The sequence below is a fragment of the Trachypithecus francoisi genome, unplaced genomic scaffold (genome assembly GCF_009764315.1).
Source record: "Trachypithecus francoisi isolate TF-2019V2 unplaced genomic scaffold, Tfra_2.0 Lachesis_group21, whole genome shotgun sequence".
NCBI classification, from domain to species: domain Eukaryota; kingdom Metazoa; phylum Chordata; class Mammalia; order Primates; family Cercopithecidae; genus Trachypithecus; species Trachypithecus francoisi.
Window position 1 is genome coordinate 30,515,070 of NW_022681467.1, and position 14,894 is coordinate 30,529,963.

A 14,894-nucleotide genomic window follows, 5' to 3' on the forward strand; every position below is an offset into this window, starting at 1 on the left:
AGGGGTGGGGCACTCACGTTCTCTAGGCAGGTGCTGTCCTTGTCCTTGTGTAGGTAGTGCTGCTGCCAGAAGCGCAGCAGGTTGTGGAAGTTGTTGAGCAGGAAGCCGGGGTACTTCTTGCTGTGCTCCATCCGCTGCAGCAGCCGCAGGTACAGGGGCAGCCGCTCTTTCCGTCGGGCCAGCATCAGGATCACCAGGCTGGTGTTGAGGCAGCTGACATTCTCCTGCAAGGCCACAGGCCCACCGGGTCAGGCGCTGGTGGGAGCCCCAGTGGCCCCTGGTGAACCTGGGCAACCATCAGGCAGGGAGGAGAGTGGCCCCAGGCCTCGGGCTACCCATGGAGCTCTCCCTGCACAGACGTGAGATGGGACTGGGGGAAGGGGGCCCCCAGCAGCCCCAGTCTCCTGCCTGAGCACCTTCCTGCTCCCCACACCCACCTCCCACCCCACCTGAGGGCAACAACATCTGTCCCTGTCCAGACCTCGGCTCAAGCATCACTCCTTCCGGAAGGTCCATCCCAGGCAGGGCTGGGTGTGTGGGCTGGGGCGGCTATCCCGCTTCAGAAGTGCCTGTCAGCACTAGCCTGTGCACCTCGGAGGGGCAAGAGTTCTGCCCCTCTCACCATGCACTCCCACCTGGCGCCTCACCTCAGAACAGAACCAAAGACCACCTCTGAGAGGTGCTAAGATCACCCCCACTTTAGAAAAGAGGTGCATGAGGCTCAGAGAAGGGAAGGCTGCATGACTTCAGTGAGGCAGTTGGGCAGCCTCAGGTCCGATTCCGAAGCCCAGCAGGGCAGAAGGTGTGAGGGACGTGGACGTGGGGGAGGCAGGGAGAGCGCTGGCCTTCGAGCCAGCCTGTGACCTGAGGGGACTTGCGAACCCTCCTTAGGCCCTGTCCATACAATGGGGCACTGATTCCTCCTGAGCACAGTCCTCAGAAGAGCTGGGTCTCCCGAGACGCACTTCTGGAGTAGGGGACAGAAATCTGGGCTCCAGGACAAAGGAACTAGTTTCCAATCGACCTTCCCTGCTGTGTGTTTGCCGGGGCCTCTCACCTGGGTCAGCGTCTGCACGTGGATGATGTTGATGAGTCGGAAGAGGAAGGACATCTGTGTGGGTACCTGGGATATGTAGGCAAGCAGGCGGCACTCGGACAGGACCTCGGCAACTGCGGAGGGAGGCGGGGGTGCAGCAGGTCAGGCTTAGGCCCAGTGGCTTGGTCGCCCAGGCCTCTAGTGGAGCCCCGTTTGGGTCCTGACTCTGAAGCTGGGGGCTCATCATCAAAACAGCTTCAACGAAAGCTGACTGCGGCAAGAAGAGGAACCTTCAGCTGTCCTGCTACCAGGCAAAGCCGTGTTCTCAGAGCGCCCAGAAGCACCCCACCTCATCCTCCAGAACCAAGCTCAGGGCAGCTCTCCCTCAGCCCTCCCTAGCCTGGCTCCAGACCCCCGCCCTCCATATCACACACAGGAGAGTTTCCGCCACAGGAAGATGGATCCATCATGCTGCATTAAGAAAAACAATGCAAAAGTTCAAATCCTCCTGCACAGCTCCTAGCGCAACCAGTTTTCCACACCAGCTCTCAGGTAAGTCTGGCCCAGGACTGAGACCACAAGGCACAGGTTCTGCTCCGTCCACCAGTGTCGGAGCAACTGCTTCCCGCACAACTGGGAGGCAGGGCAATAGCTGAAGGTACCAAAATCTGTGTGGCTATTCCCCTGAAACAGACCCTCTGGGGCAGAAAAAGGAGGCAAACGGCTAAATTACCAACTACCAGGATACTTCTTGCTATCAATGACAGTGACCTAGACAAGGAATAAGTGCCTGACTTTTTGGGGGGTGGGGGGGGGTCACAAACTGTCAAGAGAATCTGCTGGATGCCACAGGCCCTCTCCTAGGAAAAAAAGGAAATGCGTGCACATACACATGGAAGTGCGTTAGCAAGTCCAGGAGGGTTCAGATGCCTGCTGCACCACAGGGCACCTGTAATTCCACACACAGCACACTGAGGACGAGGGGGCCAACTCATCGTGCCAGGTAATACCAGTCCAAAAGGTCTTTTTCTGTTTTTTGCATCTTGCTAACAACAATGGATTTTCACCTTGTTAAAGTGTTGAACAAGGCAGCAAAGTGAATTGCCCTGGGAGCCGCCACCTCGAAGCCGGCCACGTGGGCGTCTGGTGCAGCTCCCTCAGTCATTCTTGTCTCCCTGCTGGAGACAGGGTGTCTGATGCCAGCGTTCTCACCCTGCATGACTCGCCTTTACAGCCTGCCTTTCATGTACCTTTCATATCCACCTGGTTTTCAAATCGGTCCAGGGACAGAGTGACACAGCGCACCAGCATGTTGGAGTCCACAAGGGAGCTGTTGATCTGCTTCAGGAACACCTGGAACTGTACAGAAACTAAGCTCACAGCATGCAGTGGGCTGCTGGCCAGGGATGGCCATGGCCCAGGGGGACAGTCACTACAACGGGCATCAGCGACCTCCACCAGCCCCACTGCTTCAGAGAGGAAGAGAGAGGCTCAGACAAGCTGAGGGACCTCCCCTCACGACACAGGTACTAAGAGGCACCCCCTGGAGTTCAGCACAGATCCGACACTGTCCAGTGGTTTTACACTCAAGGGTGCTGGATTCCTCTAATTTTTACTTCTAATTTTACTTCAGCTAGCCTCGGCTGGGTTTCTGTCACACACACCCGGTGAGCCTAACACACCAGGCCCAGTCCCTCCCCACAGCAGCTCCCATCGTGGCACCCACCATGCTGCGTCACGGCAAGTGCACAAGCTGCCCATTCCCACCCTCACTCCCTACCCACAAGCAGCCCGGTTTTCATCCCTGCATTCCCAGGGGCTAGCACAGAGCCAGGCAGAGCAGGTTCCGATGAATGTTTGCCAAAGACTGCCCAGACTCTCCTGTCATCTCTCATTTAAAACCTGTGCCTAAAGACTGGCAGAGCAGGGCTACAGGGGAACTTCTGGACAACCTAGCACACTCTGCAGAGCCCGAGGTGAACTTTACCTTTGCATCGGTGTTGATGTATTTATTGAATCTCTTGAATGCATCAACGTTGAACTTCATCAGCTCCCCCAGGAGGTCAAAGTAACTCTGGAGCACATCCCTTGACTTGCACTCGCTGTCCACAATGCAGTAAAGGATGTGCTGGGTGAGGAGGGACAGGGTGAAGGTGTGAACATGGCTACCCCCACCAGGGCCTGGAATGGAGCTCAGACCATGCATTGGCTTCGAGTAAGCATCCTGGGGATGGAACCTGCATCCCGTCTAGATTCTTGTCTGAGAATGCTGGTGGCTCCAAGGACAGGACCAGGCCTGACAGACCTCACCAGGAGGCAAAACAGACTGGGAATGTAGCACAATCTCTCCCCTGCCCAGGGCGTACAGCTGAAGCCTGTGACCTGCACTGTGGTCACCAAGATGGCCGGGGTGCTCAGCTCCTAGGTGAGGGGAGCTGTCATCACCAGGTCTAAAACATGGCCACTGCCTAAGCACTGAGGTCATTCAAGTAAATGAAGGACAGAATTGAAAAGCAAGGACACACTTTGACCCCATGGCTCGTCTTTGTGTTTATGAGCAAAATTGTTTAAAGTTTACACCAAAATATTGAGTTTCCATCAAGAGAATAAAGCCAATTTACTCCTTTAGAAAGTTTTCTACATTTTCTTGGAGTTACATTGATTTGGTCAGTTCTTTTCCACATGGATTTTATAATTCAGGGGTCAGTTTCTTGTCCATATCAAAAAATCTGAAAGACCAATTATAACTTTGGCCATTCTGCTGTTTCACTTTTTCTGAAGACTACTATTCAACAAAGGAAAATTAACTTTTAGTATCAAAATATCTTCAGGGTCAAAATGCCTTGCTAACTAAACTCTCACCCTCTTGCATGGCCTGGCCACCCCCTAAATCTGTCACCCCTTAAGCACCCATGGGGAACCCACAGTTGGAAACCCAGGGCAAAAACTAGGGCAACCTGCACTGGCATTCAGAAGTCGTGATCTCTGGTCGGCTCCTGATGAACTGTTTGGGGCTCAGTACAGGACACAATGCGTGGGCTGGGGGGGATGGAACCCAAGACAGTGGCTGCTCCAGACCATACCTCCAGGAGGCCTCGCTTCAGCAGGAACATCTGGTCTGCATAGGAGGTGGTCCCTCGGAGGAAACTCTCCACAGCCCGAGCTTGCCAAAACCTGCGACCCAAATATTGGCTCAGGTGGCTAAGGCTGCCCTCTTCTGGCCCATGTTCAATTCTCCAAGGGGTTGGGAGATGTTTGTTCCCTTTTCACGTACTCAGCATTTACTGAACATCTACCAAGCATCAGGCTTCATCCTGGGCCTGGGGACACAGCAGTGCCCCCGTCCTCACAGAGAGCCAGCTCAGTGCAGAACTCTTCTATCTGGGTCTGTCTGGAAGGGGCTGTTTCACAAAGAAGGTGACATCTGGGGTCGAAGGGCTGGCTCCTGGGAGTCCCCCGGGAAACATACTCTAGGCTTTGCCCTTTCACAAGAATGGCAGGACATGCAATTGAGGGGCCAGGAATGTGTGTGGGAAGCTGACGAACACGAGCAGACAGGCCGCTGGGCTCACAGACCACGGGCTGGCCTAGGGAAGTAGTGGCTTACGCTGACTGAGGGCCCCAGAGGCACAGCGGGGATCCATGACAGGGAGTTTGGACAAGGCACTGAAACCACAAAGGCCCATGTGGGCATGAAGCCTCCTGACAGCTCATGCCTGGCCCTGACGGAGCTCTACCTGTCCACTGACTTCAAGACTCATCTCAGATGTGTCTAAGGACCTCAGAGAAGGTCTTCCTCTACTCACCCAGCCCCCAGCCCTAGCAGCAGAAGAGGCTCCCCTTTGCTCCTACAGCTGCCGGGCAACTGGCTCCAGGCCTTTCCATGCTGCACTGAAACAGCACAGCTCTAGGGAATTCATGGCAGGCCGTATCCTAGTTCTCTCCCAGCCATGCGGCTCCAGCCCAGAGCAGGTGCTTGGTGAATGCTCAGTCACTGTGGGTTGCGGAAGAAGGTCCCACATACCTGCCAAGTCAATACTAGGCAAGATGGCAGTCAAACCACCTCTCCCCACCAGTACCTGTGCTTCAGGCATGGATGCTGGTGACTAAAGGAGGTATTTCTAACCTCCTGCGAAACACCTGGCTCTGCAGCCCCACAGAATTGGCAGGTACTTGTCCCCAGACCCACCTGAAAGATGACTCTGCTGGCTCCTTCTTCATGACCTGCAGCAGACGAGTTAACAAGCCCCTCTTTCCATCACACACCAAACTCCTGAAATAGAAGAGAGACACTGGTGACAGATCTGAGAGACTGACGGGGGCCCTGGGGATGGGTCGCTCTGCTGGTTTAGGCGGTGAAAAACCATGGGGACATTTCCAAGTCTGCAGGATGCCTTCCTGCTCCAACTGGGTCCACAGCCCCGGAGACCCCTGCAGTCACAGAATTAAACCGCCAAGTGCATTCCCACCACATCTCAGGCCAGCTTACCTTCCCAGGCCAGAAACATCCAGAATCAGACATGACTTAGAACTGCCAGAGAAGAGCTGTTTATACCAAAAGTATATTGAAACAGGCACGCCAGTCTGCCAGATGCGGAAAGACTGTGCGAACAGGGTGGGGCCCAGCGTACTCCTGGCCTGAGGTTCACTTCCAGCTGGCCTTGGGCAAGTACCCACAACCCCAAGCCTCAGCTTCCCAGTCTATGAAGCAAAGGCAGGAGATGAGGAAAGGACTCAGGCCCCATCATGGGGGAAGGAAGACGGCCAAGCATGCAGGGGTCTGGGCCCTTCAAACAGAGCAGCTCTACTGTGATCCACTACACACAGGGCAGGACTGGGTACAATTTTATTTGAATGGAGAGTTCTGGTTGCTGCCTTAGGAAAAAAAGGTTGGGAGGCCAGGAATGGTGGCTCACACCTGTAATTCCAGGACTTAGGGAGGCTCACTTGAGGCCAGAAGTTCGAGGCCAGCCTGGGCAACATAGTGAGATCCCATCTCTACAAAAAAAAGTACAAACACTAGTTGGGCATGGTGGCACACACCTGTAGTCACAGCTACTTGGGAGGCTGAGGCAGGAGAATCACTTGAGCCCAGAAGTTTGGGGCTGCAGTGAGCTATGATCACACCACTGCTCTGCAGCCTGAGGGAAAGAACAAGACCCTGTGTCTAAAAAACAACAATAACAAAAAAAACCAACAAAAAAAGGTTGGGAAATTGTGGTTCTTGCTGGATAAAGTCCACTGTATTCTGACGCCTGTGAGACTAGCCCCCCGTCGCCTGGCTCCAGGTGAGGCAAACCTAACCCAGGTAATGCAGCTTAACATGTGGCAGCAGGTAAGAGGCTTCTGTCTGTCCTGCTTGGCTGCAGATGCCAACAGGCAAGAAAGGAGCACATAAGCAAAGGGGCTGAATGCACGAGATAAGGGGGGCGGTACGGAAAACACAAGACTTTTGGCAGGTGACCTCTCTGAGGCTCTGCTCCCTCATCTGTAAAGTGCAGGTATGGATGGGGCTTCCCTCCTGGGGCTGCTGTGAGGCTCCGATGAGAAAATGCAGGTGACATGAATACAGTGCCTGGCACAGAGGAGCCCTCAGGACACTGTAGCTACATTTAAGAGAGGACACGCATGCATACCTGGGTGTGCTCACCAGTGAGCCCCCAGGGAACGCGAGCAGCCGGGATGGGCTGAGGGAAAAGCTGCACCCCTGCACTCACCTGTCGGTGTTGAGGACAGCTTCCACCTCAGGGATGTTGGCCTTGAGAGAGATGGCACTGAGTTCATTCAGCTCCTGGTTGTTGAGTAACAGGTACTTGTTCCTGAAACAAAATGGGTTGGAGGAGGTCAAGGACAGGAACTGGGGCTGCTGGGTCCGCACCGGGCTAGTGCAGGGAGTCTCCTGCTCACTTCCTGCAGAGAGAATCTGAGAAGCCACCAGGCACTTTCCTCCAGCACCTCTCACTCCAGCCAGCACTCGCAGGAGGGAACTCTGGGCTCTCAGGCAGTGGAATCTTTCCCTGGCCCCACCCCCAACCCCCAACCCTTGCTTGCCACATTCACTGACAAGGCCCCTTCCCTCAGCAGCTCCGGGCCTTTCTCTTTGCCTATATTTTTACTTGTTTCCTCAAAGGCACCAGCACCTCAACATGTCCAATCACACTCAAGTCTGGCCCTGCTGCAGCAGGCCCACCAGCCACCACAGTCAGACATCACAGAGGCCTGGTCAACTGTGACACTTCCCCCCGCTTGCCATCCAGGCCTGTCACTGCTCCCTGCGCTCCCAGGACACCAGCTCCCTAAAAGGCACCCACAGGAACTGAGTCATCACACAGCACCAAAAGTGATCTTCAGAATCAGGACTCTGATCCTGTCACTCCTGGTGAAAACACTTCCACAGCCTCCCACTGCATTTAGAACAGAGATTTTCTGACTTAGGAGGGGGTTATGCCCTGATAAACCCATTGTATTTGAAAATACCGTTTAAGTTGAAAACATATTGAGGCTGGACGTGGTGGCTCACGCCTGTAATCCCAGCACTTTGGAAGGTCGAGGCGGGCAGATCACCAGGTCAGGAGTTCTAGACCAGCCTGGTCAACATAGCGAAACCCCGTCTCTACTAAAAACAAAAAATTAGCTGGGTGTGGTGGCACACGCCTATAATCCCAGCTACTCAGGAGGCTGAGCTAGAAGAATCGCTTGAAACCAGAAGGTGGAGGTTTCAGTGAGCCAAGATCATGCCACTGAACTCCAGCCTGGGCAAAAGAGCAAGATTCCATCTTGAAAAAAAGAAAAAAAACCAACAAAACACATTTAATGTATCTAACCTACTGAACCTCCTAGCTTAGCCCAGCCTACCTGGAATGTGCTCAGAACACTGACTTCAGCCTACAGTTGGCCACAAACACTGGCAATATGGCGGGCACAGCACAGAGTACTGGTTGTCTACCTTGGTGACCGTGTAGCTGGTCATCATTTTTCTTGAAATACATTCGAGCTGCAGCTGCAGCTCAGCACCCAGCATTGCAAGAGTACTGAACTGTTTATCATGAGCGCAGGAAAAGATCAAAATTCAAAATTCGACTTCTGTACCATTGTACAGTTGAAAAATTCTAAGTGATGGACCATCTGTATATAAAATCCAGGCCTGTGACTGTGACCCACAAGGCCCTGTGCAGCCAGCCCAGAGCCAAGCCCACATCACTCCCATCAGCTGGCCACAAAGGTCTTCCCTCGTTCCGGGGCTTCTGGCTAGAACACTCACCCTCTCACATGCCTGTTCACTCAATTCACTACAAGCCGACCCTTCAGGTCTTGGCTGACAAGCCACTTCTGCAAGGGAGAGTTCCTGAGCATCCTCTGGCCAGTTCTGTACCCTGTCAAATGTCCTCTCACAGACCCGTTCCTCTCCTCCTGAATACCATCTCCACTCATCACTAATGCTCAATGGTGGAATCCTCGGATGAACAACTGTCTTTGTTTTCAGACTCTGCCCTTCATGAGAGCAGGGGCCATGGCTGTTTCATTTCATCCCGATATCCCACAGAGTACTCAGATTGAAGAGTCTGATAAAAGCCGGAGACTCACTTCCTCAGGGAAAACAGCACAGTTCCATAACATATGTGGTGCCATTTTTCAGAAGGTTAACGTGCTTCCTGGAGCCCTTCTATGGCTTTCAGCCAGAAAATCTCTCAAAGAGGACGGGTGCCTATGACGGAGGTGCCCTGGGGCCACAGCCGTCTCCAGGCATGTTCTGTTAGCTCAAATGCAAGGTTTTTATTTTATTTTTTTATTTATTTTTATGTATTTTTTTTTTTTTTTTTTTTTTGAGGCAGAGTCTCGCTCTGTCACCCAGGCTGGAGTACAGTGGCGCGATCTCGGCTCACTGCAAACTCCACCTCCCGGGTTCACGCCATTCTCCTGCCTCAGCCTCCTGAGTAGCTGGGACTACAGGCGCCCGCCACCTCGCCCGGCTAATTTTTCTTATATTTTTAGTAGAGATGGGGTTTCACCGTGTTAGCCAGGATGGTCTCGATCTCCTGACCTTGTGATCCACTCACCTCGGCCTCCCAAAGTGCTGGGACTACAGGCTTGAGCCACGGCGCCCGGCCAAATGCAAGGTTTTTAAAAAATTTAAACCAACATTTAAAATCAGGACCTTTCGGCCGGGCGCGGTGGCTCAAGCCTGTAATCCCAGCACTTTGGGAGGCCGAGACGGGTGGATCACGAGGTCAGGAGATCGAGACCATCCTGGCTAACACTGTGAAACCCCGTCTCTACTAAAAAAAAAATACAAAAAATTAGCCGGGCGAGATGGCGGGCGCCTGTAGTCCCAGCTACTCGGGAGGCTGAGGCGAGAGAATGGCGTAAACCCAGGAGGCGGAGCTTGCAATGAGCTGAGATCCGGCCACTGCACTCCAGCCTGGGCGACAGAGCGAGACTCCGTCTCAAAAAAAAAAAAAAAAAAAATCAGGACCTTTCACATAAATCTTAATTTCTGGCTTTCCTTGGTCGAAAAAATCAGAAGTTATGCAACAGTGGGCCCAGTTTCCTGTGCACACGCAGCTGGCTGGAGCTAAGCTCACTGAAATTCTCACTCACTAAGGTCCCCACATCATCTCCCCAGTGCCAAGGTTAAGGGTCAGCTGCTAGTCACCCCCTTCCTGCACTGTTTTCCTTACAGCAGAAATTTTCCTCGCACATTCTCCATCGAAGGTTTTAAAATAAATGAGCACAGAATGTCTTTCAAGAAAAACGGGAGCACACCTCCTTGTGGAGGGAAGAATCCCCCAGCTGCTCAGTAAGCAGTTGGCTTTGCCTGTCTGAGGTTCCTGCCGGCCCCTGGGAATAGCCACGCTGTCCACTCTTGCTTCAGAGGGGCAGTAGGTTGAGAGGATCCATTGATTCCAAAGGTAATAAGGGGCCAACGACTTCCATACTCAGTTCCTGGGGGTGGCTATGAGGGCTAGAAGCAAGCTCAGGAGCAGTGCCTGCCATAAGAAAGGCTGGATAGATGGCAGGTCCGACTGCAGTGTCACACCTGCTACCACTGAGGGGACAGTGGGCTTCCACCAGCTCTAGCGCCTCCTCTCGAGCTGAGGTCATGGACCAAAGAGATTGAGGCCTTCAAAAGACAGTCCAGCAACTGTCTTTGCAAGGACACACTTGTACTTACTCGTGGTGGTCGCTGAAGCTCTGAAGAAGCCTCAGAAACTGTATCTTCAAGGTGATGTCCTGAAACACATGCAGAGCCTCAATGTTAAGACCACAGTCACAAGGTTCCAAAACAACACAAGCAGACACTCTGGTGAGAGCCTGCTTCTCTGAGCCTCTGTCCTCATGCACCATGAGGACCTTTCTTTAGTTAGAAAACCATCTGTTCACTTCCACATCTGATCAACAGCAGATTAAGCTAATGTGGCCCCCTTCCTGCTAAAAACATGCCAGTACACTCAATAAGAAAAAAGGCAGGGCGTGGTGGCTCACACCTGTAATCCCAGCACTTTGGGAGGCCGAGGCGGGCAGACTGCTTGAGGTCAGGAGCTTGAGACCAGCCTGGGCAACATGGCAAACCCCATCTCTACTAAATATACAAAAATTAGATAGGCATGGTTGCTGTGCCTGTAATTCTGGCTACTCAGGAGGCTGAGGCAGGAGAATCATTTGAACCTGAGAGGTGGAGGTTGCAGTGAGCCAAGATCACACCACTGACTGCACTCCAGCCTGGGCGATGGAGACTCTGTCCCAAAAAACAAACAAACAAACAAAACGTGTGGGGAGCGGTGGGGGGGAAGTCCACAGGAATCAGAAATGAAGAAAGGACCGAGGAGTTTGGAGTAGTGAGCCAAGGAACTGATACTCAGCAGCTGAGGGCAGTGTGGAGCGGTGGCGACAAGACCTAGTCACACTAACGCTTGGGTTTTAATGCCCTGCAGGGACCAGACAGGGTCTCAGGTCCCTGTAAAGCCTGGGGAGCATGTACACTTGGCGAGAGAAGGGTTAGAAAGGCCTGACCCACCAGCCCAGGGAGCCTGGCTCTGCCAGGGTGTTGCTGGCAGGTGAAGGGAGCCCTCCCAAGAGCAGCAGAAACCCTGCACTCACACGACTGGGGCAGCAGGGCCAAGACATTAAACATGAAAACTGGCCCTGGGACAGCTGTACCTGACATACCTGGCAGACAAAAGCAAAAGTGCCCTGTAGAAACGCCTCCAGGGCTGAGGCTACTCAGGTACCCATGGGGGAAACTAGCCCCACTGACCTCAATGATCTGCCCGCCTCGGCCTCTCAAAGTGCTGGGATTACGGGTGTGAGCCACCACACCCAGGAGCACAGTTCTATAAGCGGATGAAAATGACAATAGGATAAAACAACAAATAAAAAAGCATACTGCTAGCTCATGCAGTGGGCAGCCCCCTGCCTGGAGTGAAATGAGATCCCCATCACAGAGGTGTACAAAGGGAAGTTGGCTAGAGGGCCTCGGGCAGAAACTTTTTTTTTTTTTTTTGTGAGACACAGTCTCACTCTGTTGCCCAGGCTGGAGTGCAGTGGCGTGATTTCAGCTCAGTGCAACCTCCGCCTCCTGGGTTCAAGCAACTGTGGTGGCCTCTCCATAGACATTACAAAACATGAGGTAACACTCCACCCTGAGGTCTGAAGACTCAAACACAAGCATTAGTACCCCATGAGCAATCGAAAGAGATCTTAAGAAAGTATTTTAAAAATGATTAAAAACAGAATATACAGCAGAAAAAAGATATTAACATCATGGCTAAGCAGTTTCCGAACTGAGCCGGACAGAACATCTAGAAATGCAAAATATATCTGCTTGAAATTAAAAACTCAAATGATAAAGCAAAAGAGAGCTCACTGAGGGAAGTCCCCAGAGTGCAGTGAAGAGATCAGGGCCCCATGGCACCGGGCCCTGATGGCTGTGTGGCACTTTTAGGTCCCAGAGCACCTTCCTTCTCATGCTGGTTGGAAGGTTGCGCGGACTAGCCGGGGGGCCAATAGGGGAAAGAGTATTATCCTTCTTTTGCAAGAAAACAGAGGCTCAGAGATTCAGTGATTCATTCAAGCTCTTACAAGTCTTCCAATGTCCTGTTCAGAGCTCTCTCAAGGGGACTGTGAGAGACACAAGGTAAAGGAGAATCCTTGGGCTCAAAAAACCAAAGCCCCCTTTTTTTTGTATGAGACAGTGTCTTTGCTCTGTCACCCAGGCTGGAGTGCAGTGGCGTGATCCAAGCTCACTGCAACCTCCACCTCCCGAGTTCAAGCGACTCTCCCACCTCAGCCTCCTGAGTAGCAGGGATTACAGGTGCCCACCAACACGCCCGGTTAATTTTTGTATTTTTAGTAGAGACAGGGTTTCACCATGTTGGCCAGGCTGGTCTCGAATTCCTGACCTCAAGTGATCTGCCTGTCTTGGCCTCTCAAAGTGCTGGGATTACGGGTGTGAACCACCATGCCCGGGAGCACAGTTCTATAGGTGGATGAAAATTATAATAGGATAAAACAGCAAATAAGGAAAAGCATGCTGCTAGCTCATGCAGTGGGCAGCCCCCTGCCTGGAGTGAAATGAGATCCCCATCACAGAGATGTACAAGGGGAAGTTGGCTAGAGGGCCTCAGGCAGGAACTCTTTTTTTTTTTTTTTTTTTTGAGACACAGTCTCACTCCGTTGCCCAGGCTGGAGTGCAGTGGCGTGATCTCAGCTCAGTGCAACCTCCGCCTCCTGGGTTCAAGCAATTCTGGTGCCTCAGCCTCCCAAAGAGTTGTGATTACAGGCACCCAACACCATACTTGGCCAGGCCGGTCTGTAACTCTTGACCTCAAGTGATCTGCCCGCTCAGCCTCCCAAAGTGCTGGGATTACAGGCATGCGCACTGCGCCCGGCCTAGGAACATCTTAAAAGGGATTTCCGCATAGGTTGGGGTGGGGAGTGGGGTTCACTCAGATCCTACTCCAAGGTAGCTTCCAATTAGGGGACTATAAAATATAATTTTAGTTTCTGCTCTAGTCCCAAAGGAAAAAAGGTCAAAGGGTCAGCAGCAGTCTTGAAACAACTACTGCAAGCCAGTGAGGCACCATCTGTCTGTCCCCAGGGCTCTCCTGCTTACCGGGCTACAGTCACAGTTCTGGTTGTGACCATGGAGGACAAGAGCAGATGCTGAATGCTTCCTCCAAATCAGTTTGTCAAACAGATTATTAAGTCCAGGGATCAGCTTGAACTCTGCAATCATTCTGTGAACCTGGATGGGATAGGAAGGAAAAAGTATTAATTAAGCGAATGTGCTTGAAAAATCCAGCAAAACCTCGTGCTCAGTACACACGATAATGACATTCAGGACGAAGAAAGCAACTAACTGTCAGTAAGAAGTGCCGGGGTTTGAAGAAAACATCCGTGTATCCCCTACGCCCACCACACACACACTTTCTAACGTTGCTCATTAATGCTCATGATAATCCTACAAGTCATAATGTATGACAGTTCCTATCACAGAAGCACGAGTGTGGGATTCAGATCGTCCTGCGGATGATTCACGAGTCCTTTGGGATTCAAGAGTCCTGGGTTTGACTCTTAGCTTCACCATGTGCAAACTTTGTAACCTTAAATTCCTTAAGATTTGTCTCCTTGTATTAACATGAAAATGTCCCTCATGCTTTGCACTAGGATAAATTTCAGCTGAAAGTAAGATACGATTATTTAAAAACTCTAAGATCCAGAAAAATCTCTGCAAAGAATTAAAAAAAAAAATGCTCTAAGAGTTGGAAAAGCCTTTCTGAAGGATCACGCTAAACGCAGAAGCTCAAAAAGAGGCTTGTTGACATCAACCACCCAAACCTTTTAAAATTCTGAATGGCAAAACTCAAAATAAGCAAAGTCACAAGCCAAATATGACAACAAGAGAACAGACATTGGCAATTCATTCCACAAGCAAAGAAATTCCTCTATAAGGAGTCCTACAAACATCTCTGATTTTTCACTCTTTCAGACTGGGAAAAATGACAAAGCTCTAAAAGAACGTGTTGGTGACCTGGGCATCAGGTACATTCACACGCTGTTGGTGGGAGGGCACACTGCTACGACCTGCACAGGGAAGAGGGTTTCGCAGTAGCTCTAAAATTTCAAATCCATAATCCTTTTAACCAGCAATTCCACTTTAGGAATTTACACTCAGATCCATATAAATACTAAATGACACATATTTACAATGCTATTCACTGCAGCATTATTTGTAATGCCCCAAAATAGATATAACCTACACTTCCATCAACAGAGATTAGCGAAATAAATTATGGTATGCCACTCAACGGGATATAAGGCACCAGTAAAAAAGAATCAAGGTGTTTTGTATGTCGTGAACTTAACAACTGCTGAGAGATAATACTGGGAAAGCAAGTATGTTCATGCTATATTACTGACTGTGTAAAAAAAAAGAGGAATACAATTCGCCTTTGTAAGCATAAAAATGTCTCTAGAAGGATACACTAATAACTGGTAAAATTAGCTGCTTCATGGAACCATCAGAATGTCAAGGATCAGAGGGGAGACAGGCTTCATTGATACTAACTTACATCTTTTAAAACAGAACTACAGGAATGATTTCCCTTTTAAAATTTGTTTATATAACGTAAGGCTATTACTAGCCCTTCTCAGGGCTGTTGTAAGGATCAAGTCAGAAAGCACACGTAAAGCTCTGCACACAGCACCAGTGCTCGCTTATTGCCATTTTACAAGGGGGAGAAGTTCAGCAAGACCAGCCTGGGCAAGGTCAGTGATTGCAATACACCTAACTCAGGTGTTCTGATCCTAAAGTCTGCCCCTTTCTAGCCCACTACAGGTATGCATTTATCTTGGGAGA

At 51.2% G+C, this 14,894-nt stretch overlaps 1 protein-coding gene across 1 annotated transcript in view; it reads right to left on the reverse strand.

Annotated features, from left to right (window-relative positions):
- The window catches only part of TRPC4AP (transient receptor potential cation channel subfamily C member 4 associated protein), an 89,085-nt gene that overhangs the window by 950 nt on the left and 73,241 nt on the right, over nt 1-14,894 (reverse strand). The window contains 9 exon segments of the mRNA XM_033186207.1: nt 18-224; nt 1,058-1,170; nt 2,287-2,395; nt 3,024-3,164; nt 4,120-4,210; nt 5,226-5,309; nt 6,754-6,855; nt 10,209-10,267; nt 13,149-13,280. Of these exon segments, the coding sequence (XP_033042098.1) occupies nt 18-224; nt 1,058-1,170; nt 2,287-2,395; nt 3,024-3,164; nt 4,120-4,210; nt 5,226-5,309; nt 6,754-6,855; nt 10,209-10,267; nt 13,149-13,280 (1,038 nt within the window).